Raw genomic sequence first — 25,168 nt, forward strand, 5'->3', positions numbered from 1 at the left:
TTGAAATTAATGATCACAAACGTTTAAATAATGGCAGTGGGTCTAGTTATATGTGATACTGTGTAGTGAGCAGTGGAATAACTATTGGTTTCCGTTTGTGGTGACTGCTGACTGAGATAAGGGATGAGATTAAATAGATCCTGGAACGTAGCGTGGTCTGGAGCAGGCTAGCTCCACTGAATAAATCTCCATGGTAACTTATACCATAACATATCCTGCTGCCCCCTATCCCGCTTTTGTGCAACCAGATCATGGATAAATGGAGCCAGGATAACCAAGATATCCCGGCTAAATCCCTTATCCTAGTTTTGTGCAACGGGCCCATGGAGGACTTGCTGTGATAAATGGAACCATGAATTCTGCTTTGGAGTGGCCTAGTCAAAGTCCTGACCTGAATCCTATTGAGATGCTGTAACATGACCTTAAAAAGTCAGTTTATGTTCAAAAACCCTCCAATGTGGCTGAATTACATTAATGTTTTGGCGCTCTATAAGTTGACTTGAATTGCAAATTGAAATTTGAAAGTTATCTTTTTGTTACCAGTTGTTGCTGCTAAGGGTGGCCCAACCAGTTATTAGGTTCAGGGGGCAATCACTTTCACACAGGGCCATGTAGGTTTGGATTTTGTTTTCCCTTAACAATAACAACCTTCATTTAAAAACGGCATTTTGTGTTTACTTGTGTATCTTTGACTAATATTTAAATGTGTTTGATCTGAAACATTTAAGTGTGACAAAAAAAGTAAGAAATCAGGAAGGGGGCAAACACTTTTTCAAACCACTGCAGGTGTATACTTCTAGTTGCCTGGGTCAGCAATTTTAAGAAAGGAACTGAAAAAAATCCAGCAATTACTCATTAGCATTACTAAGGCATGAGACCTGAACACTTAATGATAACCAGGTAAAAAAAGACAAAGAAATCGTTTTGAAAGCACCCCACCTAGAAAAATGAGACAAACACTTTGATTATCAAGATGAACATTTTAATGACAGTTTTTGTAAAATTGTACTGTACCTTAACATTTCCATACCAGCACTTTTCCCCTGTACAACACACACACACACACACACACTTACCAAAGCAGATACTTTAAGTGAAAATGACATTTTGACAAATTGATAACCATGACAGACAGGGCACACACACATTCTCTTCAACATCACACATTCTCACAGCCTATCAGACTATTTCAAGTCAGTGCAATACCAGCACTAGTGCATTTTATAAGTAAAAAGGTGCACACCAATATGAGTTTGCACCACTTTCAACATAAAAAAAACAAGACCTAAAACACAGGATCCGTTTCTCAAGTGTCCTTCTAAAACACCATTCTACAGCATTTCTGAACACTAAACAGTTTCAAGTATTCGCCCTGGTAACGCTAGACGACAGGGCTAAGGAATGATTAGGTCATCCAGTGGTGTCCCACCCTCTGTTCTTCATACCCACTCATCTTTCCTTTCTTCTTCCTCCTCCTCCTCCACTACACAGATCCGAACTCTGACATCCAGGACTCGTACTTCTCCAAGTCGGCGGAGGAGACAGACTTGGAGATCTTCTTGAGCGTGAGCTCAAAGTCCTCCATGGTGACGGGCATCTGGAGTTCATCCTTGGGGAGCGCACGAATCTCCTCGGGGCTCAAACCCTGGATCCGACGCCGCATGGCCATCATGGCCGCATCCCTGAGGAGTCGGACACACACAGCAGCTCCTGTTAGAGACTCGTTATCATGGCTGACAAAAGATCTGTACTACTTTATATCAAAGGCATCCAAAATTTTATTTGATTTATTTAAACTCGAGGAATCATTGAGAGCTTAGCCCTCATTTAGAATTATGTTGAGTAGGTGGAAAGTACATCAACAATGTTGGCTGTTGAGAAATGTGTGTATTGTCTTTGGCTATTGGGTTACTAAAGGACAGCTGCTTTATTGTTTTATCCTCTATAAAGCTTTCACAAGCACACTGTTGCATTGATTGCTTTTTCAGTAAAGCAAGACAGAGTCCTGTGAACCCACCCAATACTCACACACACACACAGTTACGTAATAATCAAAGGCATGTTTGTGGAATCAGGAATGGCAATGGCAGGAAGCCATCTGACAAAATCACTGTGCAGAAAAACAATCACAAACTTAGGCGTTTCACTGGAAATACACCAGAATTGAAGGACAGGCCGTACATAAACACATCCTGTCCAGCTTCACAAAGCAGAGGAAGACAAAAGCACAACGGGGAAAAAAAAGTAAAACGGGACCGGTCTATTCAATCCTCAAATTTTTGTCTATATGTCTAATTATGTCTAATCAGGGATGGGCAATATTTATGATATGTATTTAAAATATGTATTTCAGATACAAATGACAAAATACTCTTTTGTATTTTATTGGGTTGAAGAAAATGGCTTCATATTTTGTATCAAAATACTTTACAGGTTAGTATTTTTTGTAGTTAAAAAATACTGCCACATATTTTTGGTAAACCAGTATTGGTGATGTGATGGCATCATAAAAATACAAAACAATGAATGTAGCCTCTGACTGGTGCTGAGTATTTTGCCCAGACTTCTTGTGATCAGAATATTAAGTTTCAGGAAGATGATCCAGTGCAAGATGGGTAACGTGTAAGTTGCTCACATATACACAATACATTCACTCTTACACCAACCAAGTTTCTTGACAACTTTAATCATCCAATCGGAACACATCGAACTGGTTATGTGGTTGGTTTCAATGCAGTGAAGCGGAACTTCCGGTTACCATAGTGGCAGATAATAGATGTGAGCTGGCAGTTTTCATAACATTTATCCATGTTTCTCTAACAGATTTCTATTCTTCTTGCTCTATATTTCTTGTACAAAAATAGCGGTGAGCAAGGAATATTTTGCTGGATTGTGTGACATCGGCACTATGGTAGGGTAACCAGGCTCGCAGTAAAAGTCTAACTTTAGCTGCCATTTCGCCATCAACAAAGCATACAACGGAACTGGGTTTACACATCCATGACATTTTTCCGTTTTTTGATCAAAAGGTCTATTACATGTTGTACTTCAGGGGGACTGACTGACTCACTGACCTGCAGACGTTCGTGATGTCTGCTCCGGAGTAGCCTTCGATCTTCTCAGCGATGAGGGCCAGATCGACATCGGGCGCCACCTCCACCTCCCTCAGGCTGATGCGCAGCAGTTCGGCACGGCCCTTCGCTGGAGGAACACACCAGACCATAGTCACAGGCGCCCACACACAGCCCCCGCAATGTGTCATCAGCACGCAGTCACGAGCCACTACACGAGGGGTGGTGAGGGTGAGGGGGATGTGTCATGGCTGAATACATTACTACTGTGTGTGTGAAGACTATGTGTTGTGCTGTCCATGCTTGGTGTGTGTGAACATTCATGCCACATTATGGCCATGTGTGGTATTGTTATAAGTGGTATTCTGCAATACCAAATGGGAGATACCAGCAGAGATAAAAAGATTGGTGGTATTGTACTTTAGCTGGTCTCTGGTTAAAGTTTGGTTGATTTATAAATGTATTTATAAACTATTTATTTATTTAAGTATAAACTGAACTATTTAAAGGCAAACTGAATAAGAAATGTCTCTTTATGCTTTTAAAGGGACACCAGGCAAGCCTGATGCTTTTTCTCTACGAAACTCCCCCTCGCTTAGTCTGAAGCTCTTTTCCTTTTCTTTGCATATTCCGTCAGAGGTTTTCGCTGCTTCTTCGCCGGCTCTGCCATTATACACACGTTTGCAACAATCTCTAGCGATTCGTTAGCCTGCCTCTGTGCTGTGGATGCAGGATGTAAACTGATCCTGCTTTGGTCGGCGGGTACGATACACTGAACTTGCAAGCGGGATATTCTTCCTACAGGCAGTAGAGGCGGGCGAGAGAGTCTTCATTCGCCCTGTAATCATTTAACCATATACCGACTTACGAAGATGAGTAATTAACATGAAAACGTTGCCTAGTGTCCCTTTAATTAAACAAAACCTAATTAAAATTCCGTTTTGAAAAGTTACAAACCCATCTCAGTTACTCAGAGCCAAATAATGCATCCTGGGCATTTTGAAAGTAATATGATTACTCTTAAGAAATGCAGATATCTAATGTAATTATTTATGAGAATGTTGCAATTCCTAACCATTGTAGTGAAAGCAGGCTAGTGTTTGACAGCCTCCTTACTGTCATTACATGAAAAAGTTTAGCATGTGTGAACTGCTGCCTTTAGTGACAATGAGGCAATAGCATGCTTTTTCTTTGCAGAAGTAACTGTCATTTGCCAAACTGTTGGTGCCTTTCTCCTTCTGGGTTGGAGCGTTGCCTATAGTTACTTTCTCACTTCTGTTCAGAAATGCTAGCACAACCATGTCGGCCTTGGAGAGAGAACCAGAGCACACGACACCATAGCAACATGATGTGAAAGCTCAGAAAAGGAACAGTCTCCCTTGATAGTTTGTCAGACAACAACAGTTTGTGATATGGGTGACCTTTCGCAATCACTAGAACTTCACCTCCAACCTGTTGGATGTTGGATAAATTTGTTTGATTCTCTGTGACCCTGTTCACACCTGGGCAGAAAGATATGATCTATCCGATCTATATCTTCACATCTCTAATGCCAGGTATGATGAATGACCCCAACCTGCATGCAATCATCAGCTAACCCTCACGCAAACCACAAACAATGTTGAACTTTGACTGTGGTAGTGACTACTTTTTGCAGAAGACTGTGGCAAGCACAGCGCATACTGCTTCCTATCTGAAAACCTGATTGATAATGAGTGTATTTCAATGCAATGAGGAATCACTACAAATATCCGTTTTGAGGCTGTAGACAAAGCTTGTCAGGAAGGGGTCCAAATATAGGCTACATTTTGGCGAGAGAGAATACCAGATAGGAACACTCGCGCATGCATGGCTCAGATGGCAGATGGATATTTTAATGCTTTAATGTAAAAGGAGGAACCACTACAAAGATCAGACCAGTAAAGTTTTGTGTGTGTAGACAATGCTAATGAGAAGTTACAGATTTGTCATTTGGATTTAGGCTAATAGAGCAGTAATGGAGTCTTTTGTGAAGGTGCACAGACCTGTGGGCAGAGAAATGTAGATTCTCTTCTCCAGGCGGCGTCTCAGTGCCTCATCGATGTCCCAGGGGAAATTGGTGGCAGCCAGCACCATCACCATCTTAGAGGGATCGTCATTCTCCACTGCCCCACCAACCCCTGTGCAAGAGAGCAGTGAGATCTTTTCATTATACAGTGTCATTCTTTTGAACCAAGACTGGCTAAAGTTCACACTGAAATCTAGATTGGACAGTTCAGGTTATGCTTTACTATAGAGATGCCAAAAACGTGAGGATGAACATAAGAGGGGTTAAAGCGTGAGGATGGACATGTTATGGTGAAGTGTCAAGTGTAGTTGGGGAACCCTAAATGTGATACACATTTGTATACTGACGGAGACTTGATGATGACTTGAGATAAAGGTAAAGCTGGTAACAATTTTAGGAGAAGAAGTGAAATTGTGGAATTGGTCTGAAGCAACTGTGAGGTCGATGAAGCAGTTTCTCTGATTAGCGATTTCACTTCCTCTGTCTGGCTCACCGTCCATCTGCACCAGGAGTTCCGACTTCACTCGGCGACTCGCCTCATGTTCATCCGATGTTCCCCGTCTCCCGCAAATCGAGTCGATCTCGTCAATGAAGATTGTACTGGGGGCGTAGAACCTTGCCTGATTTTAAAGGTTCCAGAAAAGATTTTAAAGGTTTCAGAATCTACCCATATGTAAAATGTTCATTATTCTTAGAGGCGCTCACACAGACTCACCATGTCAAAGAGCAGCCGCACCAGTTTCTCTGACTCGCCCCGATACTTGGAGGTGAGGGTGGAGGGGGAGATGTTGAAGAACGTGGTGCCACACTCTGTGGCAACAGCTTTGGCAAGCATAGTCTTCCCTGTGCCAGGAGGGCCGACCATCAACACTCCCTGCAGTACACACACACGCGCACACACGCGCACACACACACACACACACACACGCACACGCACGCACACACCATGCTGTTCACAATCTGATCACAGCACCATATGTCAGGGATTGCAAGACTGAAAATCATGGTATTGACTGAACCATTATTATACAACAAAAATAATTTCTTAGCGAGACAAATACTTTGCGTATTGCAAGAACAGACTGGAATATCTTCTTTGTACATCAGGTCATGAGAAATTAGCGCATTATATCACACATCATATGAGCTTCACCAATTGGACTACATAATAGTGCCATCCACTGGTTTGAAACGGTAGTGCTGGTGATATGTGAATATTGCTTCCATGATGTCATCTGCATAATCAATGTGCACAAATGCTTGTGGCACATACATGTGTGAATATCTAGTGGGTATGTTCATTTCTAAGATAAAAATGATTCTGAAAAGGCAATGACCTTCCAAGGCCGCCGAATGCCCTTGAAGAAATCTGGCATCCACATGGGCAACACCACTGCCTCTCTCAGCAGCTTCTTGGCATCCTCCAGATCGGCTATGTCATCCCTGCAGAAGAAAGAGAGGGAGCGACCAAGAGAGAGAGAGAGAGAGTGAGAGAGAGACAGAAAGAGAAAAAAGAAACCATGAGAGAGAGAGAGAGAGAGAGAGACAGACAGAAAGAGAAAAAAGAAACCATGAGAGAGAGAGAGAGAGAGAGAGGGGAAGCGAGAGAGAGAGAGAGGGGGGAAGCGAGAGAGAAAAAAAAAGACAAGCGAAAAATCACGACAGATTGTGTGACTCCCAGTCGTCATGAGTCATCCCCAGCACCTCACCTCTTGGGCATCTGTCCCTCCGCACTCCAACAGACCACTAATCCGACGCTCTCACAATTTATGCAATTACAGACAGACGAGCGGCAGACACACAAGAGATAAGTCATGATTATTTATGATGCTGTAGTGCTCTCTGCAATTCATTATTCCACTATGATAAAAATAATGGGCCTCAATTTTCATTAAGCAATTACCCCACCCAAAGCCCCAACACAACAGCAAAAGTCTTACTTTTGGTGGGGTAGGAGAAGGGCATTTGCCATGCTCGATGGTGTTTTAAGCCCCCACCGTCGACTTCAAGGCAGCGCTGCGACCATTGACTTCAAGGCACCTAACCCTAACCTTAACCCTAACACTATCCCTTGCTTAACCCTAGTGCCTTCCATGCAGCGCTGCCTGGAAGACGACGTTGGGAGCATAAAACAACAAGTAACATTTGGCATGATGTCCATTCCTGCAACTCAAGATAATAGTATGTGGGACCTACTAGGAATAAGAAGGTATGGAATGTTATGGGTCATTACTATGGTTATCATATCATGCCTTCTCAACCAATCAGTGATTTTGTACAGTATGGTCAAATAAACAATGGCGAATATAACTGAAAGGTCTTTTTTTGACATTTGGAAATAATTAGGCCTAAATTGTTAGCCACACCCACCTAGATCTCCTTTCAGGGAGATACTAGTCTGGAACACACTAAATACACTAACGTTTCCATCAAACCCCAAAAAGGTCAGGCCAATTAGTGATGAGAAGGAAGGATGCTATAGTTTTGAAATCGAAAGTGGCTGTGGTATATGGTAGTAACAACGCCTGCAAACATCAAAAATTGCAGTCGTTAGAATGTGTAAATTTATGTACAAGGCAGGTAGGCCTACATACATTGCATCTTGCTGCTGTTTTTGTCAGTTTCTAAAGTTTAGGCAAAGTAGGAAGTAACATTAGGAATCCCTAAACAATGTGATTGGTTAGCCTGGACCAATGATTTAAAAGTTAAAGGAGAATTCAGGCGATTTTTCACATAGATCTCTGTTTCTTGAGGTCACCAAGTACTCTCGTACGAAAAAACAAAAACAATCGGTTTTACCTAGCTCGAGTTGCTGCAGCCAACAGCTAGAGCTACCAGGCAGCTACAGGGCTACACTCTGGGGGCATGTTCAAGAGCCCCCATTTCATGCCCCCAGAGTGTAGCACTGTAACTGCCTGGCAGCAGAAACTCGAGCTAGGTAGAACTGATTGTTTTCAGGTTTTTCTGTACCAACCATACTCGGTGACCTCAAGTTTAAGCCGGTCATGATGCTGGTGTCAGAAACATTTTTCAAACGTTTTACAAAGTGAATGAGTCTGGTTTCAACCAGGCTACTAAATTGCACCAACAAAGGCTGATTTGGCCAATTTGCAAATGATTGTCATAATAATAACACCCACACAAAAATAAACAATAAAATCTCACATGAAACTAAGATGTACAGTAGGCTACGTATGATATTGTGCAGGTTAATCAGTTTTTTTTTCATTTATCATTTATACATTGTATTGCTTTTTAACTTTTCTATTGCTCATGTTGTTTCAATATCTGGGGTGCCTTCCTCTTGGTATAAGAATATTTTTGTAGTAGCCGTGTCAGTGAAGGAAAGCAAGTAGTATTGGTCATGGCATGGCAGTAGTACAATATATTGTTAGTACTGAGGGTGCCGGGCACTATGGGTGTAACCATAAAGCAGTGCTTACATTTGATGTGATGTTGAGATTAGACATGGCTCTTTTTATCTTGCGGCATATAACCTAGTTTACACAGAACTCTGATTTTGTACTGATATTGGTCCCACAAATGGTGAGGACCGCAGAGGCAAATGATGAAATGTATTGTTTGTGGTGGGAACACATAGACAAGTATAAAGTGGAGAGCATCCATTACCAGCTGATATTAGGATTCCTTGAAATAATGTCCCTTTCAAGGGCATCCACCAAGTCACTGTCATAGCCTGTACCATCAAACTTCTTCAACTCTCCTTCACCACCTTCTTGGCCACTCTTTTTCCCCTGAAAGAATCAACAGTAAAAAAAGATACACAAAGGTGACCATCTTATAGATGTCTACCAACTCTACTTTGAGATATATGGATTATGTTCTCTTGGGGTTCCTTAACAATATAAGCCTTGAAGATGTTAGATTGCATTACCTTTTCATCTTTGGCCTTTGTGCCTCGTCCATTGCGGGGTGATTTGTCTGTTTTGGGGTTCACTTGCCCCCTGACCACTGGACCCTTGTGCTGCATTGCTGGGGAGTCTTTTTTCTGAGGCTTTGCTCCACTATTGGGACGCTTCACCTGACTTGGTGCTCTGGGAATAAAAGAGAAGCAAACCACAGGCCATTTATTGGTATTAGGTACCAAGCTGTGAAGTGTGTGCTCACAAGACTTGCATCCGTATTTCACTGGCCACTGATCTGGTAGCACTGCTAAACAAACCAGCAGTCTTTTGTCTGCCATTAGTATTAGCCTGGCTGGCATCTGTGTTGTATTTGACTCGTTCAGCAAAAGCTAGAAGGGGTTGTGTCTATCAGATGACTATGAGGTATTTTACCTGTGTTCTGCCGGGGTAGGGGGCGGCCATACTGCAGGATCCTGAGGGGCTTCCTCTGGCAGGAAGTTAGAGCAGTCTACTGGCTTGTCCACCTTAAAACTTTCCAAGGTGTTGACAATACTCCTCACATACTTGTATTCCTCTTCTAATTCCAAGCGTACCTAAATTTAAAGAGCAGGATGTAGGTATTTGGTCTTTAATTTATCTTATTGCATACCAGACAATGACTACATTCCAGCATTTCTCAAATTATTGACATGGGTAATTCAAAAATAAATAAACAAACACATCAACATTTCATAAAAGTTGTTTTATGGGCTGTCCCACCTGCTGCCATTTGGCCTTGAGTGATGGATCTCTCTGAGACTGACAGTATTTCTCGATTTGCTGCATCACACCTTGATAGTAGACCATGGACGAATCATAGTTCCCGAGAAGAGCGTACTCTCGACCCTTTTTAGCGTTGTCATATATCTCTGCTAACTCCGCCATGGCTTGACTATGAAGAAAAAGTCTTTACATTCAAATACTACAGGACTGGCTACAATATTGAGGCTTTAACAGACGGATACTAGAGCAGTCGAGTAAACGTTGTCTCTGACGGTAACCAGCAAGCGATATTCAACTAACGTTAGGCCTATGTTAAGTTAACTTATCGTATTTCAGACACAATAAATCTGTCCATTCCTGCTAACGTTAAACCATCTTAAGCATACACACAGTGCTAATTAAATTAGCTCAATGCAAAATGAAGGGTAACGCTAACGTGCAGGCTACATTTAACAAATAGGGGTGCAACGACGTGCTTATAAGTAACGTTAGGCCATCATTAACGTGACAGATTAAAATGACTTAAAAGGTGGGCTGGAGCACATGTGGAATATGAGTGGTGGGGTGGTGGTGTTTACCTGACAATTCATTCATAAATTACAAACCCATATCTAGCTAACAGTAAGCGCAGTTCAAACACCCGTACTTGTAGTTCAACATAGACCAATAGACTATGCCCTCTATCGGTGAAGATCATTACAAGGAACAACAATACCCATCGAGCTCATGCCAAAATACACACCACCGTTGCGATTTAGCTAGGCCACACAGACAACAAAACTGAATTGACGCAAGCCTAAAAACATGTATTTACTGGCCTCAAACGCGAGAAATAATGGTATGTATTAGCCGAAGTTAAGAAAAACGACATTACGTTTCCGTTCATGGCTATATACTCACCTTATCTCAGCGAGACTATTAATTTACTTCTCTGTCCTCCTTTGCGTGGTGGTGTTACCATGGCCGCAGAGAGGAAGCGGAGGAGGCGTGGCGTGAGGAAGAGGCGGGTGGTACTTGGGCTGGACCAGAGTGTCTGGCCATAAACGTGTCTGGCTGGACCATAGACAGTAAAAGGCTGGACATGGGAGGTAGGCTACGCTAGAAGTTTACAACTTCATCATGGCATCACTTTTCTTAAGATCAGGCATGATCATTGCCAGCCTATACCATTAAAACGATTACTGTCAACAATTCTAATTCTGTTTAGAATAATAACTCAGGCAGCCGACTGTGTGCATATCTTCACCAACATACTGTAACACAAAGCTACCTATAGGCCCTAAGCAGTATTAAAGGCTGAATAAAGTAATTCTAGACGGAACTGTACTTGGCCTGTAACCACGAGGATATGTATGAGTTAACTGCTGTTATCACTGCAATCCTCGATCACAGGTAATCTGAGTCAGGTCTAATAACAGGTCAGTGAGAAAGGGCCAATGTAACTTACCTTCCATTAAAAGAGATTCAAACAAGAACACGCATTATGAAAATAAATCACACACATCTAAGTCGATTTAAACATTTATTTAAAGTTGCATACAGATATGAACAGTGCTACATGGAAGGAATTACTCTTGACCAATAGGTGGCATGCTAAGCTTTTTTCCCCCAACGGTAGAGTGACCAGCAGGTGGCTCATGTTTGAGATGCAACCCAACTTTGGAATACTGACTTCTGGGGGCATAGTACAGTTCTCCTTGGTCTTATAGTTTAGAATGAAATGTAGCCCATATTTTTTGTTACAGCTGCTCATTGACTAAACCAGCTGACTACATTTGATCTGTTAAGGCTAAAAATCTAGTCAAGAGGCCTGAACTACAATATATTCATACTGCACAAGTTATTGTTTTACCACATTCCTAAATGATATGGCCTTTTATTCTGCAGATCATATCTGGATCTCTAGTGGGTCTGACATTGCTACAAATAAATTACAGACAAAAAACATATTTCACACAGTGTTTTTATAGTATTTGACAACCAAAACAATCAGTGCCACCACTTGGAACTGAATGGAGGGCACACTTGTACTGCAACACTAACTTTTAAACTTCAGTTTACTGACAGTTTATGCAATTGATATCTTTTCCTGTAATATTAATATTCTTTCCAAGTATGTATGACTCATGTTAATCAGAATGTATTAATGTCTACTAGTAATCACTAATAAATGATATATCTATGCATCAATGAGATAAACTGTCAATAGTGACACATTATTTCCTTATTAAAAAAAAGTTTATTGACGTCAAAGCATGTCAATGTCAACAACCACAGCTGCAATTTTTCTTACTGTTGCAATTACAGTGGTATTCAAAGTACAGTAAAAGAACTTTATGATACAGCATTTAATGATAATTCATAATTTTAATTATAAAAAATAAAACACAAAAACATTAGGGTAAAAACTGCTACCCAAAATGAAACTAGGATGTGTGCTGGGCACCATTAGGAACTCCACTGACTAAGCCAATTTTACAATCCCCATTAACTGTACCACGGAAGGATAGTGGCTTGGGAGCTACCACTAAGAAAATAAAAAAGAGGAAAAATACAAACACAGATGACACTTTTTCATAGTGTTAACTATACAAAAAGGAAAAAAGAAACTGTACAGCTTAAAAACATACCATATACACAGCCTTATTTTTTGTTGCTTTTTTTTAAACTTTTTTTGTCATAAGTGAAATGTTTACAGGGGGTTAACTGCTTTATAAACAAGACTGAACTCTATTATGAACTATATATGTAACTGATCTACTCATCATCCTCTTCATCATCGTCATCGTCATCATCGTCATCATCATCGTCGTCGTCGTCATCATCATCCTTTTGTTCAACTTTGGCTGAAGCTTTTGCAGCTGCTCCTCCCATCTTGCCCCCCTTACCTTGGCGATATGCTGCAATGTCCTTAAATAAGAGAATTCATAAATATATTAAGTTTCAGAAATGTTATAGTCCCTGTATTAAACCCATCTTAAAATAATAAGAACATGGATGGCATCATTATGTATTGTTTGTTTGTTTGTTTGTTATTGTGTTTCCCTGCCTTCCTACTATGTAAAGCGACCTTGGGTTTGAGAAAGGCGCTATATAAAATACTTATTAATATTATATTATTATGTCCATACCTTCTCATACTTCTCCTTCAGTTTGGCAGCCTTCTTCTCATATGGCTGTTTATCCTCAGCTAATGTTTTATTCCACATCTCTCCCATCCTCTTAGCAACATCGCCAATTGACAGGCCAGGAGTTTCTGCTTTGACCTTGGGTCGAAACTCCGAACAGAAAATGAAAAAGGCAGACCTAAGAGATAATAGATAAAACCACAAACATCCAGTCTTAGTACATGATGACAGACCACAGAAGAATTCCCACAGATACTATATTCCCAATCTATTTAAGTGACTCACGGAGGCCTTTTGGGGGCATTGGGATCTTTAAACCTCCTCTTTTTCTCTCCTTTTGGTGGGATGTAGTTCTTCATCTCCCGCTCATAGCGGACCTTGTCTTGTTTGGCCATATCTTCAAATTTACCTTTCTCTTTGGCTGACATCGTCTGAAAGAAAATATCTCACTATTAACAGAACTGATCAATTGCCTTCATGAGTTATTGCTTATCATTCCATTTAATGGATGATACAAATTTACCTTCCATCTCTCAGAACACTTCTTAGAGAACTCGGCGAAATTGACCGAAGCCTCAGGGTGTTTTTTCTTGTGTTCCTCTCGGCAGGTCTGGACGAAGTAGGCATATGAGGACATCTTGCCCCTGGGCTTCGTTGGATCTTTACCCATCTTTCTTCCTTTATCTGTAAAAAGTAAGTTTAACTTCAGTGAGGTGCATCTAGTGACGTGTAGGATGACGCCATTGCAACTTCAGTTAAATTCATGATTATATGTTATTCCTAATCCTATCACAATTCATACGCAGTTCCTAGCCTAGGGATATGTAAATAAATTCCCTGTGTAAAATAATCAATTACCAAACTCTTAGGATTAGATTCCACTGTGGAGGCTCTAACACAAATGCTACGAGCCATATAGGCCTATTCGAAATAATTTAAAAGCCATCGTGACAATTAAAGCGGTTACGCAAGTTGAGTAGCAAGTGACGCTTGCTACTCATCATTACGGTACACGAGACCAATTTTGACAGTAGGATGCATTACGTTAGATTAGACTATACTCTCATAACTAACTAAACGTTAGCAGAGGCCTGAGCTAACGTAACATTGTGCCTTCAACTACCATTATAACTTTTACAACAGCCGATTCCCCCTCCCCTATTCCTTGCTTTCAAATATAATAACGCCAAAAACGTATTTCACATAATACCTTAACTTCGCTAGTTGACACGTCAAGGGCGTAACTTTTAAGCATAATAGTTTGCGTTGTCAAATAACAATTTTCGCGATTAAAATTAGGCTGCAAGGTTATATTCGAATGTTTACGTTACTACTAACCTCAACTCAAAAGTGGGCAAAAATCAATTTTTTTTTAACTTGCTACCTCCCTCTTTTCTAATCCACAATGACACAAAAATGGCGAAAGGTGATTATCTTAACATTCTGTTAAAAATGTAAAGACAATCTAACATAAAAACATGGACTTGTTATATTCTTTACGATATATGGGGCAATCGTATAGACTACCACTGTACTAATGGCGCATAACGTTAACATAGGCTTTCTGAGGAAAAGGAGGTCAACAACGACAGCAATATTTCTTCTTCCATTTTGTGAGAAAGCCTTCTTCATGAAAGAAAGTCCCCCTCAAATGTCTCCACCCGCCTTCCTGTTCGCTTTTTAAATCGACAAATATGTAAAGAAAGCCCGTCTCCTTGACAATTTCCTTCTTCGGAAATCCCTATGCACTACCCCGGTGTATAGTAATACACTGAGCCTGTACTGTGTCTATGTACGGGCTGTATTGAGTTAGTTTGCTATGTGCTTGGAATGGCCGCTTGTCTTCATCTACCAGCACAGGGAATATGGCTCCTTCTCTTTGTGTCAATGCACAGCCATTACACTGCACGCAATAGAGGGCAGAGCGACCGCGATACCACATATTTTCAAAAGGATTTTTCGGACATTATTCGATGTCGAAAAAATACAGAGATATATGGATTGCAACTAGGAAAGATGGTAAATGTATTTTCTTGGACTAGTTTGTTCATTTACACATTCGTTATGGTAGAAAACACGGCTTGAAAAAGTTGAACCGAACTGCGCTTGTCAACCAGTCTTTGTAGCGGGCTCAGCCTTGTTTCCTATGCAAGTAGTCAGCCATTACAGTAAAGCGCAGATACTGAGGTAAATTTTTTTACCAATTTACCATCGAGTTATTTGACACCTTAACAGTGTATATGTACATAGACATAACATGCATTTCCTTAAATAACACTTATAGTTTCTCATCGTATGCCGTATATTTCTCAAGATTTCTTGTCCTCGCATGACAGGCATCTCCAGGCTCTCGCAATGCACTGCAATGGCTAATGTTACTGTATCTAGCAAAGACCCTAGCCTAGCCACCATAGACCTTGTTTGTACGCATTTAGCCAGTTGTCCGAAACACATATTAAGTCGAGTAGTTTCAAGGTAACTCATTTGTAGTGATGACATAATTGTAAACGGCACATTCTGAGAAATACATTTTTTGTCTCCAAGAAAGGTAACTGTATTCATATAATGTCACCAAATCTGTTTTTGTCCAATAATATTAATATTAGCTTAATGCTACTGACATTAATGTAATCATGAGATGACATATTTAAACATAACTGACATTTTAACATCTTTATATAATTACTGCATTACAATTATTTTCTGTAAAAATCATTGTTTTACTTAACTGTGAACACTTTCTAATTTCATTCAGACACCTACCGCTGGCTTGTACTGGTTCAGTGTGATGCAATGGCTGTATGTGGAGGCAGTGGCGATACGCAGTCTCCTCTCTGAGCTCTCAAAGCTGTAACATTACTCTCCGTACGATTGCCCCTCTATTGGTTACCGCCAAGTCTTGCGCTCATCTGATTCGACACGGGGTTTCCATTGTCCTAATAACAAGCACTATCTGATTGGCTTTCTTTAATGAAACGTCACTAGAGTTTTAAATGGCGGGTTGATATGAAAACTCTCCCTGTACTCGGCTTTAGAAGTGCTGCTGGAAGACTGTACTGAGTTTGCAATGGTTTGCTATAGTATTGGATTCAATGTGTGTAGTGGCGTAGGCTGTTGAATGAATGAGGGTATATGCAGTTGTACTATGGATCAGGAATACCTACTGGGGATGAGAAGACATTGATTTCAGATGCATTTGTAGAGAAACACCTCTACTTCATAACTGTAGCAATCATATTTTTTCCAAAATTACCCAGTATGTATATATTTTAATGAATATTGAATTTTAAAATAATATAATGTAAAATAGTTTTTAGACTAACCTAAACGTCTGAGAAAAGTGTCTAATAAAAGGATTTACTTAAATGCGCAGAAATCATTTTGTGATAGCTAATGGCGGCTTAGTGGATGTGATGGATATTTTGGCTTCACAGAACTGCAAGCCAGGAGAGCCTTTGCCTATATTTCTATTGACCCTTTCATATTACTTTATTACTTGGTGTTAAACGTGCATTAGTTTAATAAATTAAATTATTATTGGAGACTGGAAAATATTTAGAAAATGGGCAAATCAGTCCATACATCTATCTGAGACATTTTGTTGCCTGGAACTCCTCCCTTGTCCTAGACCTTGGCAATAATCACATAACATAATATAAATTATATACAATACAAAAAATACCTTGTGTATGTGTATATGTCCTAAAGATGAATATCAGTGTCTTAAAATGGTTTTCGCACAGTTGCTTAAAATTATATTGGCATAGGCCTAGGCTAGGCATGTATGCCTACTTTAGCCAATGGTGTATGTGCAGTTTAGAGCCAACACATAATAGGAATTCCTCTTTTCATCAGTTTTCAATGTTGCCCATTTTGCACTATAGGGATACCCAAAGACAAAAGAGTAATACTCGAAGAGCAACAAGGTCAGGCGTTAGGGTAGTTCCAGGCAAACATCCGCAATGTCAGATTCTATGTTTTGTAAGTCAATGTAACATCAAAATGAGTTTCAAGCCTTTATTTTAAGGTATACGAACTACAAGGAACCTTGATTCCAACATTTGGGGCCCAGTTGCCTGCAAGCTTTAAGCCTATATTAGGTCTATTTTCAATACATCCCCCAAATGTATAGGCTCTTTACCCACACCCACATCATTGGTTGAACATTAATCAATAATTACCAGTCAAAGCTGAAGACTGGCATGGATACACTTGTTTGTCAGTTGTGCTCAAGTTAGTGATCTGTGCAGACCTAGCCAGTTATGTGTGACACCCTTACCAATAATCCTATTGATTTGTGCTGCCCAGTCTGTCTCTATATCCTGAATCCCATACTATACATGTACACACATCACATGTACACACCCACACCCAGCACCCATGTACATACACATCCACCCATGTACACACACACACACACACACATTTTAATTCTTTATTTTAATCCACCAATCAAATTTCTTGGATTCAAATATTCTCAGAGATGATAGCTTTGACAGTCAAGGGTACATAAAGCATTGCGTACACCACACAGCAAGACTGCCTTTCACAGCTGATATATGGAGCAGAATTTTTCCACAAACACACACACACACAAACATTCATATATTCAAATGGAGTCATCACTAAACAACTTAATTGATCCCTATTTCAGTTATGCTCTCTGTTTGCATTCATGTGTGTTAGCTGTCCTACAATCTGTCAATATTGAACGCACCTTATTCTGTTATAATCATGAGATTTAACCAACAAGGCTGCAAAGCACATGGCTACAGTTAACTGACATTTTGAAAATACACTAAAGAAAGAATTCCCTTAATTTCAGTATATATATATCCCATTAAAACAAGTCATATTTAGTTTATAAGCTTTAAAATGGCTTAAGATTATGATTATGCACCAACTAGACACTTGACAAAAATACACACCCATTAAAATATCCCCGACTTTGTCTTTGAAAAACACACCTGCATGTTTATGTTAAAACTGAAATCAGAGTCCAAACAATCATCAAGATGTAATTCTAAATATGTACCACTAGGCTCCACTGAAGCTTAAGAAATCTTTTAATCAGTATCACAACATGAAACATGCATACAGACACAATAGAGACACAGCCGGTACAGGCACAACTGCTCAGATTCAGGGTTATATCCAACACCAATGATGCTTTGATGAGTAAATTAAGGAGATGTAAAATATTAGATCAAAATGTTTGATTAAATTGAATGTTTAGCTATCCCAGCAAGCAGCTGATCTATTATCAATGTCAGGCACATCGTAACCTAACTGTGTTATTTTAGAATATTTACGCAAACACAGCCAAAAATAATGTTGGCTAATTCTTTACCTGCCCAATTAGGTTTATTTTTTTCTGTTTAGGGTTAGACTTTAGCAGTGTGTGCAGAGAATGACACAAGCAAGCTCACAAATGTAGACAACAGTTACTGATTTAATCAATCTTTTAATGAAAATGCAGGGACCATTAATTATGTGATTCTATTTTGCTGTAAGTCCCCAGAAATTTAAGTTTTTATTTGAAACACCTGATTTGAAAAATCAGAGCAGGGTTTCAGCACAGACAGAGCAGCGGTTTATAGTCACAGATTAACATTCATGGAGGCTCAATAGGGTCAAAATGGAGGAGAGGAGTCGGATCAAAGTAATCTTTTTATTGTGTAGTGCTTTAAATATCCAACAGAGGGTGCTATGAGTAAATCTTACACCAGCAATGTCAAGACCCTGCTCAACAGGAAAAAGATGGCGTTCAGAGAGGGGGACATGGCAGAGCTGAGGCGCGTGCAAGGGGAACTCAAATTCAAGCTTAAGGAGGATTACAGAAAGAAAGTGGAACAGAAACTGCAGGAAAACAACTTGAAGGAGACATGGGACTGCATGAAGGTTATCACTGGCCTGAAGAAGAACAGCAGCTCTGTGGAGGGGGACCTGGACAGGGCGAACCAGTTGAACCACTTCTACAACAGGTTTGACTGCCCTGCTCCAGCTCCAATGGCAGTGGTCTGTCCACCATTCCCCAGCCCCCACCCCCACACCCCCTCAATACCAGCGCAACACTCACCTCCATCATCACAGGCTATCGTACCCCCACCATCACTGGATTTTGCACCCCTCCCCCACATGGCGATCACGAACAATAAGGTGACAACGACTTCAGTCAACAGCCATCAGACACACAGATCCCAGATGCACCCCTCCCCTTTACACCCTTACACCCCTCACCATTACAACAGATCAAGTGACAGTCCAACTTAAGAAATTGCGCAGCAGTAGCAATAAAGCAGCGGGGTGAACACCACCCTGTGTCACTGGATATTTGACTTCCTCACCAACCGTTCACAAGTGGTTAGAGTGGGGGGTCTGACATCTGACTCATTAACCATCAGCACTGGTGCTCCCCAAGGCTGTGTTTTGAGTCCACTGCTGTACAACATATACACACATGACTGCAAAGCCAACAGTAGTCATACCTCCATCATCAAGTTTGCAGATGACACAGTGATCTTGGGCCTGATTAGTAACAACAATGAACAGCTGTACTTGGATCAGGTTGATGAGGTGGCACAGTGGTGTCAATCTAACAGCTTGACACTGAATATCAATAAAACCAAGGAAATGGTAGTGGATTACAGAAGGCAGCAGCAGAACTACAGTTACACCCCACTAATGATCAGCGGGCAACCTGTAGAGAGAGTCACAAGTTTTAAATACCTTGGTGTCCACATTACTGAAGACTTAACATGGACTGTTAACACTCAATATGTTCTGAAAAAGTCCAGACAACGACTCTACTTCCTTCGTCAGCTAAGGAAATTCAAAGTTTCTACATCTATCATGAAGGCCTTCTACACTTCAGCGGTTGAGAGTGTTCTAACTGGTAGCATCATCACCTGGTATGGGAACTCCACAGTTAGAGATTGTAGTACTCTGCAGAGAGTAGTGCGCTCAGCTGAACGTACTATAAGAACTCAACTCCCTGCTCTACAAGATATCTATTCCAGAAGAGTACTCCTAAGAGCCCAAAAGATTCTGAAGGACTCTTCTCATCCTAACAATGGATTATTCCTACCGCTGAAATCAAGAAGACGCCTATGTAGTCACAAAGCCAGAACAGAGAGACTCAGGAGAAGTTTTTATCCCCAGGCCATCCGAACTCTGAACTCACACTATACTGACTTTGCACTCATTCACTCCTCAGCACTCATGACCCCCCCCCCCCCCCCCCCCACACACACACACCTACAAGACTTTTAGCACTTTTACATCCCTCTCCCTATGCTACAGACCTTTTATTTATTTTCTTATTTCATCACACGTCAAAACACACACACACACACACACACATATCTGACTTTCTCCAACTTTTGCACATCTCCATAGAACTTTTTATTTATTATTTTGATTTCTCCTCCATCTACCCATGTCCTTGATTGCCTAGGCTTTCTGCCCCCCCCCCCCCCCCAACACACACACTTACATCATCACTGTCATCACCTCACATACATACAGCACACTGCTTGCTACAGTAAGCCTCCTCTACATACAGTTGGGTTAGCCCCTTGAGCCGTGGATCTGCCCAAGGTTTCTTCCTTGGTAAGGGAGTTTTTCCTTGCCCCTGTTGCTCTTGGGTGCTCCTTGTTGGTGCCCCCCACCCAATCCCAATCCTCCCCCACCTTTTTTATGCAGCCCTTGCCACTTAATCTACTAAACCCCTCTTCTACTGCACTCTTTACCCCCCCCCCCCCCCCCATTAATGCACAAATAGGCTGACACCAGACATAATTTCACTGCATTTCTTACTTCTAGTAACTATATGCATGTGACAATAAACTTCCTTGTATCCTTGTATCCTTGTATCCTAACAGACTGTGTCCAAGGCTACTCAAGGCCTGTGCTGCTGAACTGGGGGAGCCACTGAAGCACATCTTCAATTTGAGCCTATGCCTTGGACAAGTTCCAACACTGTGGAAGACATCATGTCTTACCCCTGTCCCTAAGAAGCCACACCCTAGTGAGCTTAATGACTACAGACCTGTTGCTCTTACATCACATGTGATGAAGACAATGGAGCGATTGGTCTTAGGCATGCTCAGACCCCAGGTACGCCATGCAGTAGACCCGTTACAGTTTGCATACCAGGAGAAAGTGGGCGTGGACGATGCCATCACTTATCTTCTACACAGGACACATTCCCACCTAGACAAGGGGAAAAGTGCTGTGAGAATCATGTTCTTTGGGTGTGGATGCTCACCTGGTAACCTGGATTACAGATTACCTTACCGAGCGACCACAGTTCGTCAGACTGAAGAACTGTCTCTCTGACACTGTGATCTGCAGCACCGGAGCACCACAGGGAACTGTGCTATCTCCAGTCCTGTTCACCCTGTACACATCTGACTTCTGCTACACCGAGTCATGCCACATGCAGAAGTTTTCTGATGATACTGCAATTGTGGGGTGTATCAGGAATGGGCAGGAGGAGGAGTACAGGAGCCTGGTGGAGGACTTTGTGCAATGGTGCAAACTCAATCATCTTCAACTTAACACTTCAAAGACCAAGGAGATGGTGGTGGATTTCCGCAGGTCTAAGCCCACTCTGCTACCAGTCCACATTGATGGGGTCAATGTGGAAGTGGTTAGCACCTACAAGTATCTGGGTCTCTACCTGGACAATAAACTGGACTGGTCAGCCAACACTGATGCACTCTACAAGAAAGGGCAGAGCAGGCTGTACTTCCTGAGGAGGCTGCGGTCCTTCAATGTGTGCAGTAAGCTCCTCAGGATGTTCTACCAGTCTGTTGTTGCCAGCGTCCTCTTCTATGCAGTAGTATGTTGGGGAGGAAGCACAAGGAAGAAGGATGTGGGGCGAATTGACAGGCTGGTAAGGAAAGCTGGCTCTGTAGTGGGAGCTGAACTGGAGTGCATCACTTCACTATCTGACAAAAGGACCCTGAACAAACTGATCAACATCTTGGACAATTAGTGTCACCCACTCCACAGCACTATTGTTAAGCAGAAGAGCCTGATCAGCTGGAGACTTCGCTCACTGCCTTGCACAACTGACAGACTGAGAAAGTCATTTGTCCCCAGGGCCATTGAACTGTTCAATGCCTCACTTAAGGGAAGAGGAGAGATAGACTTCTCTGCAGTCTGCCTCTTCACCCCCTCCATGTTTGGTACTGTCTGTCCACTAGCCACTTTTACCACTGTCTTTATGCCTCACTGTTTGCATGCTATATTAGCACATTAGCACATATGCCTAACCCCCCCCTCCATGCCACAGCCGAACTGTGGCCACTTATACATTTTCTTAAATAGTTAAATATATAGATATAGACTTTACTTTACTTTATTTCTGCATTGTTGCACTGTTGGACTTACTCACTTGCACTATCACCATGACCACTATCACCATTGCACTACCACCATGACACTCATTCACACAGAGCACCTTAGAGCACCTTACCATACCTTACTATGCACAGAGAATCACAGGCTCAGTCCCTGCCTCAGTCATTGCAAGCGCCTCTGATTGATTAATCACCACTATGTGGATACTGTTTTTAGAATTGATTTAGATTAAGTGTTAGTTAGTATAATTTGTATTTTTGTAATTTTTATTTTAGTATATTTTTATATATTGTATTTAAGTTTAGTTAGTATAATTTGTATTTTAGTATATTTAGCATATTCTTTATCTTCTACTGTCCTTATTGCTTAGTTGTGTTTTTATATTATATACTTTAATTACTCTTTCTGCTGTTAGAGAATGTGTTTGTGTTGTCTGTATGCTGCTGAGACCTTGAATATCCCCTGGGGATCAATAAAGTATCTATCTATCTATCTATCTATCTACACTCCTGTTACAGTTTACTAATGTTTTCTTTCATGTTTGCTTGCATGAAGTGTAGCCTACATGGAGCAAGATGTAGGGGCCAAAATACAGGTTAATATGACAACAGGGGCTCTTTCCTGCCTTTTTGCTGCACCATGCACTTGAAAGTATTCTAAACTTCACAGAGGCAAATCAGCTGTAAAGTTTAGAAAGTTGTTGTGGTTCATGCTTTCCACAATAGCCCTCTATCGAAGAACACACTCTCTCAGTTCCTTGTCGACCATATCTAACTAGTTTTTTTTAATGTTTATTGGATTGCTGATCTGCTCAGCAAAACTCATTGCTGCAACAAAACAGGATTAATGCATCTAAAAAATCTGAATATCATGGAAAAGTTAATTTCCCCCCGCAATTTATTTCAAAAATTTAAACGTTCATATAATTTAGATTCAATCAACATAACAAATATTTCAAGCCTTTTTTTGTTTGTTTGTTGTTTCTAATATTGATGATTATAGTACAGCTATGGAAATCAAAAATCCATATATTATACAAAACTGTCAACCTTGAGATGCACCTGCATTCACATTCAAAAATGTTATCTTTTGCCGCACTGACTGACAAGTATAAATGGTCTATGGATACAAACAGTAAAGGAAATGCTGATGACGGGATCTGCCCTTCTGGCATAGACCAGACCTTCCCTGGCATAGCTCTAGACCAGTGTTTCCCAAACTTTTTTTTCTGGAGACCCACTTTTTTAAAATGACAGACTATCGCGACCCAATTCACTTCAGATCTAACATGCAAACATGCACCAATATTGCCCAAAATATCGATGTTTTAGGCCACAGGTTCTCAAACTTTTCTATAACCATTCTACAGTGCCATATCTAAGTGGCTGGATAGATATCTAGCGCCTGGTCTGGCCCACTAGGGCTTGGTGATGCACTGACTCCTCAGTTTTCCCACAATTCTGCAATCTCAAAGTACACTCATGAGACAATGTTAAATATGTTCAGTTCATGTTCTAGCTCAGTTTTGTGAACACACACAACCTTAGGTTGTCCTCATCCTGCTTTGAACACGGTTGTGTTGCATTTTGAGCACCATCAGCTTGGGAAGTTGGAAATGACTAGCCTACCAAAAAGATGCATTTTAATGTACATCTAAGAGTTTGGGGATATTCTGGCATGCTACGCAGTCATCACTCTTCAGCATAAGCTGCTCCTGTATTTCTAGATGTTCTTGTAGCCTATGTTGCGTTGCAGACAAATGGGTCCATAACACCGTGGACAATTCCGATGTAAACAGCAAATAACGCCCGACAGAAATACTGTTTCATTTTACGAGTGAGCTCTGGCGTCCCCTCTGCAACGTGTTCTCCCCCTAGTTTTAGAGCTATTCTAAATGCAAAAATGCACAGAAGGAGTTAGATAGATAGATAGATAGATAGATACTTTATTTATATAGTTATGACAAAACCGTGACTGTTAACAAACTAGATCCTAAAAGAAAGCTGTTAGCTTATAAGCTAGGCCTATTACACAACATAAATTGTCACTAGGCTATGCTGGCGACCCAAATAAAATCTCCTGCGTCCCAGTCTTTGGGAACCAATGCTCTAGACCATTCTAAAAGGAAGTCTCTCTCTCTCTCTCTCACACTGTCTCTCTCCCAGTGGCGTGGTGTTGTTGAGATATATGAATGAAATAACCCCACTGTAACCACATTCATCACCCTGTACCCAAAGCAGACATCTCATATAGTATAAGTATATATACTCTTTTGATCTCGTGAGGGAAATTTGGTCTCTGCATTTATCCCAATCCGTGATTATGAAACACACTCAGCACACAGTGAGGTGAAGCCAATCCCGGCACAGTGAGCTGCCTGCTACAACAGCGGCGGTCGGGGAGCAGTGAGGGGTTAGGTGCCTTGCTTAAGGGCATTTTAGCCTTTCCTACTGGTCGAGGTTCGAACCGGCAATCCTCCGGTTACAAGTCAGAAGCGCTAACCAGTAGGCCACGGCTGCATTTTTTTGTCTGCTGATTTTTATTTTAGCTTCAATTGTAGCCCCATCGACTCAGACCTGCACCAAACAAAACATACATTTGAGTGAAAATGTAGGTCATAATTCTATCAGATAAGGTTGCTGATAAACGCAGCAATAAAATTACCCTTCTCCCTTCCATGCTCCTGAGGCAATGTACTGATTAAACAGACCTGTTTATGGCTATGTCATAGATGTTTGTTTACTGAACCAGAGGACTAAATACAATCACTTATCTTAAAAAAAACATGTAACTTTTGCAACAATATGCTCAGTGCAGTACAGCTCAGTGCAGCTCATCAACGTTATTAATTCTGGACCTTGCCATTACTTTTAAGTGATTATGTAATTATTTCTGTAGACATATGTTTCATTTCCAGAACAGTTA

The 25,168-nt window shown here is 41.1% G+C and overlaps 2 protein-coding genes across 3 annotated transcripts; both read right to left on the reverse strand.

Annotated features, from left to right (window-relative positions):
• Positions 1–965: 965 nt before the first annotated feature.
• On the reverse strand, positions 966–10,749 carry katnal1 (katanin p60 subunit A-like 1). The gene is made up of 11 exons (XM_042093212.1): positions 10,647–10,749; positions 9,744–9,915; positions 9,417–9,577; positions 9,014–9,173; positions 8,749–8,873; positions 6,456–6,561; positions 5,834–5,992; positions 5,612–5,738; positions 5,096–5,230; positions 3,075–3,201; positions 966–1,682 (listed from the first exon to the last, which is right to left on the reverse strand). The coding sequence occupies exons 2-11, from the start codon at positions 9,906–9,908 to the stop codon at positions 1,484–1,486; spliced, it is 1,464 nt and encodes a 487-aa protein (XP_041949146.1). The 5' UTR covers positions 9,909–9,915; positions 10,647–10,749; the 3' UTR covers positions 966–1,483.
• Positions 10,750–11,693: 944 nt separating this feature from the next.
• hmgb1a (high mobility group box 1a) lies at positions 11,694–15,790 on the reverse strand. 2 transcript variants are annotated; one of them, XM_042093245.1, is made up of 5 exons: positions 15,638–15,790; positions 13,398–13,558; positions 13,160–13,305; positions 12,878–13,052; positions 11,694–12,656 (listed from the first exon to the last, which is right to left on the reverse strand). In XM_042093245.1, exons 2-5 carry the CDS (start codon positions 13,542–13,544, stop codon positions 12,504–12,506), a joined length of 621 nt encoding a protein of 206 aa, XP_041949179.1. In that variant the 5' UTR covers positions 13,545–13,558; positions 15,638–15,790; the 3' UTR covers positions 11,694–12,503. The 2 variants fall into 2 exon arrangements, with proteins under 2 accessions (XP_041949179.1, XP_041949178.1); XM_042093244.1 differs by having other exon boundaries at positions 15,604–15,737.
• Between the last annotated feature and the right edge of the window lie 9,378 nt (positions 15,791–25,168).

The sequence above is a fragment of the Alosa sapidissima genome, chromosome 5, assembly GCF_018492685.1.
Source record: "Alosa sapidissima isolate fAloSap1 chromosome 5, fAloSap1.pri, whole genome shotgun sequence".
NCBI classification, from domain to species: domain Eukaryota; kingdom Metazoa; phylum Chordata; class Actinopteri; order Clupeiformes; family Clupeidae; genus Alosa; species Alosa sapidissima.

What these genes read in the sequence shown, in the direction of transcription:
- katnal1 (XM_042093212.1), bottom strand. Translation starts at nt 9,908, where the DNA reads ATGGCGGAGTTAGCAGAGATATATGACAACGCTAAAAAGGGTCGAGAG. An exon ending in CCTACCCCGGCAGAACACAG is followed by an intron (nt 9,174 to 9,416) that starts GTAAAATACCTC and finishes TTTTATTCCCAG; the next exon opens with AGCACCAAGTCAGGTGAAGC. An exon ending in CAAAGGCCAAAGATGAAAAG is followed by an intron (nt 8,874 to 9,013) that starts GTAATGCAATCT and finishes TGATTCTTTCAG; the next exon opens with GGGAAAAAGAGTGGCCAAGA.
- hmgb1a (XM_042093244.1), bottom strand. Translation starts at nt 15,625, where the DNA reads ATGAAATTAGAAAGTGTTCACA. An exon ending in GAAATTAGAAAGTGTTCACA is followed by an intron (nt 13,559 to 15,603) that starts GTTAAGTAAAAC and finishes TACTTTTTACAG; the next exon opens with ATAAAGGAAGAAAGATGGGT. An exon ending in AATGCCCCCAAAAGGCCTCC is followed by an intron (nt 13,053 to 13,159) that starts GTGAGTCACTTA and finishes ATTATCTCTTAG; the next exon opens with GTCTGCCTTTTTCATTTTCT.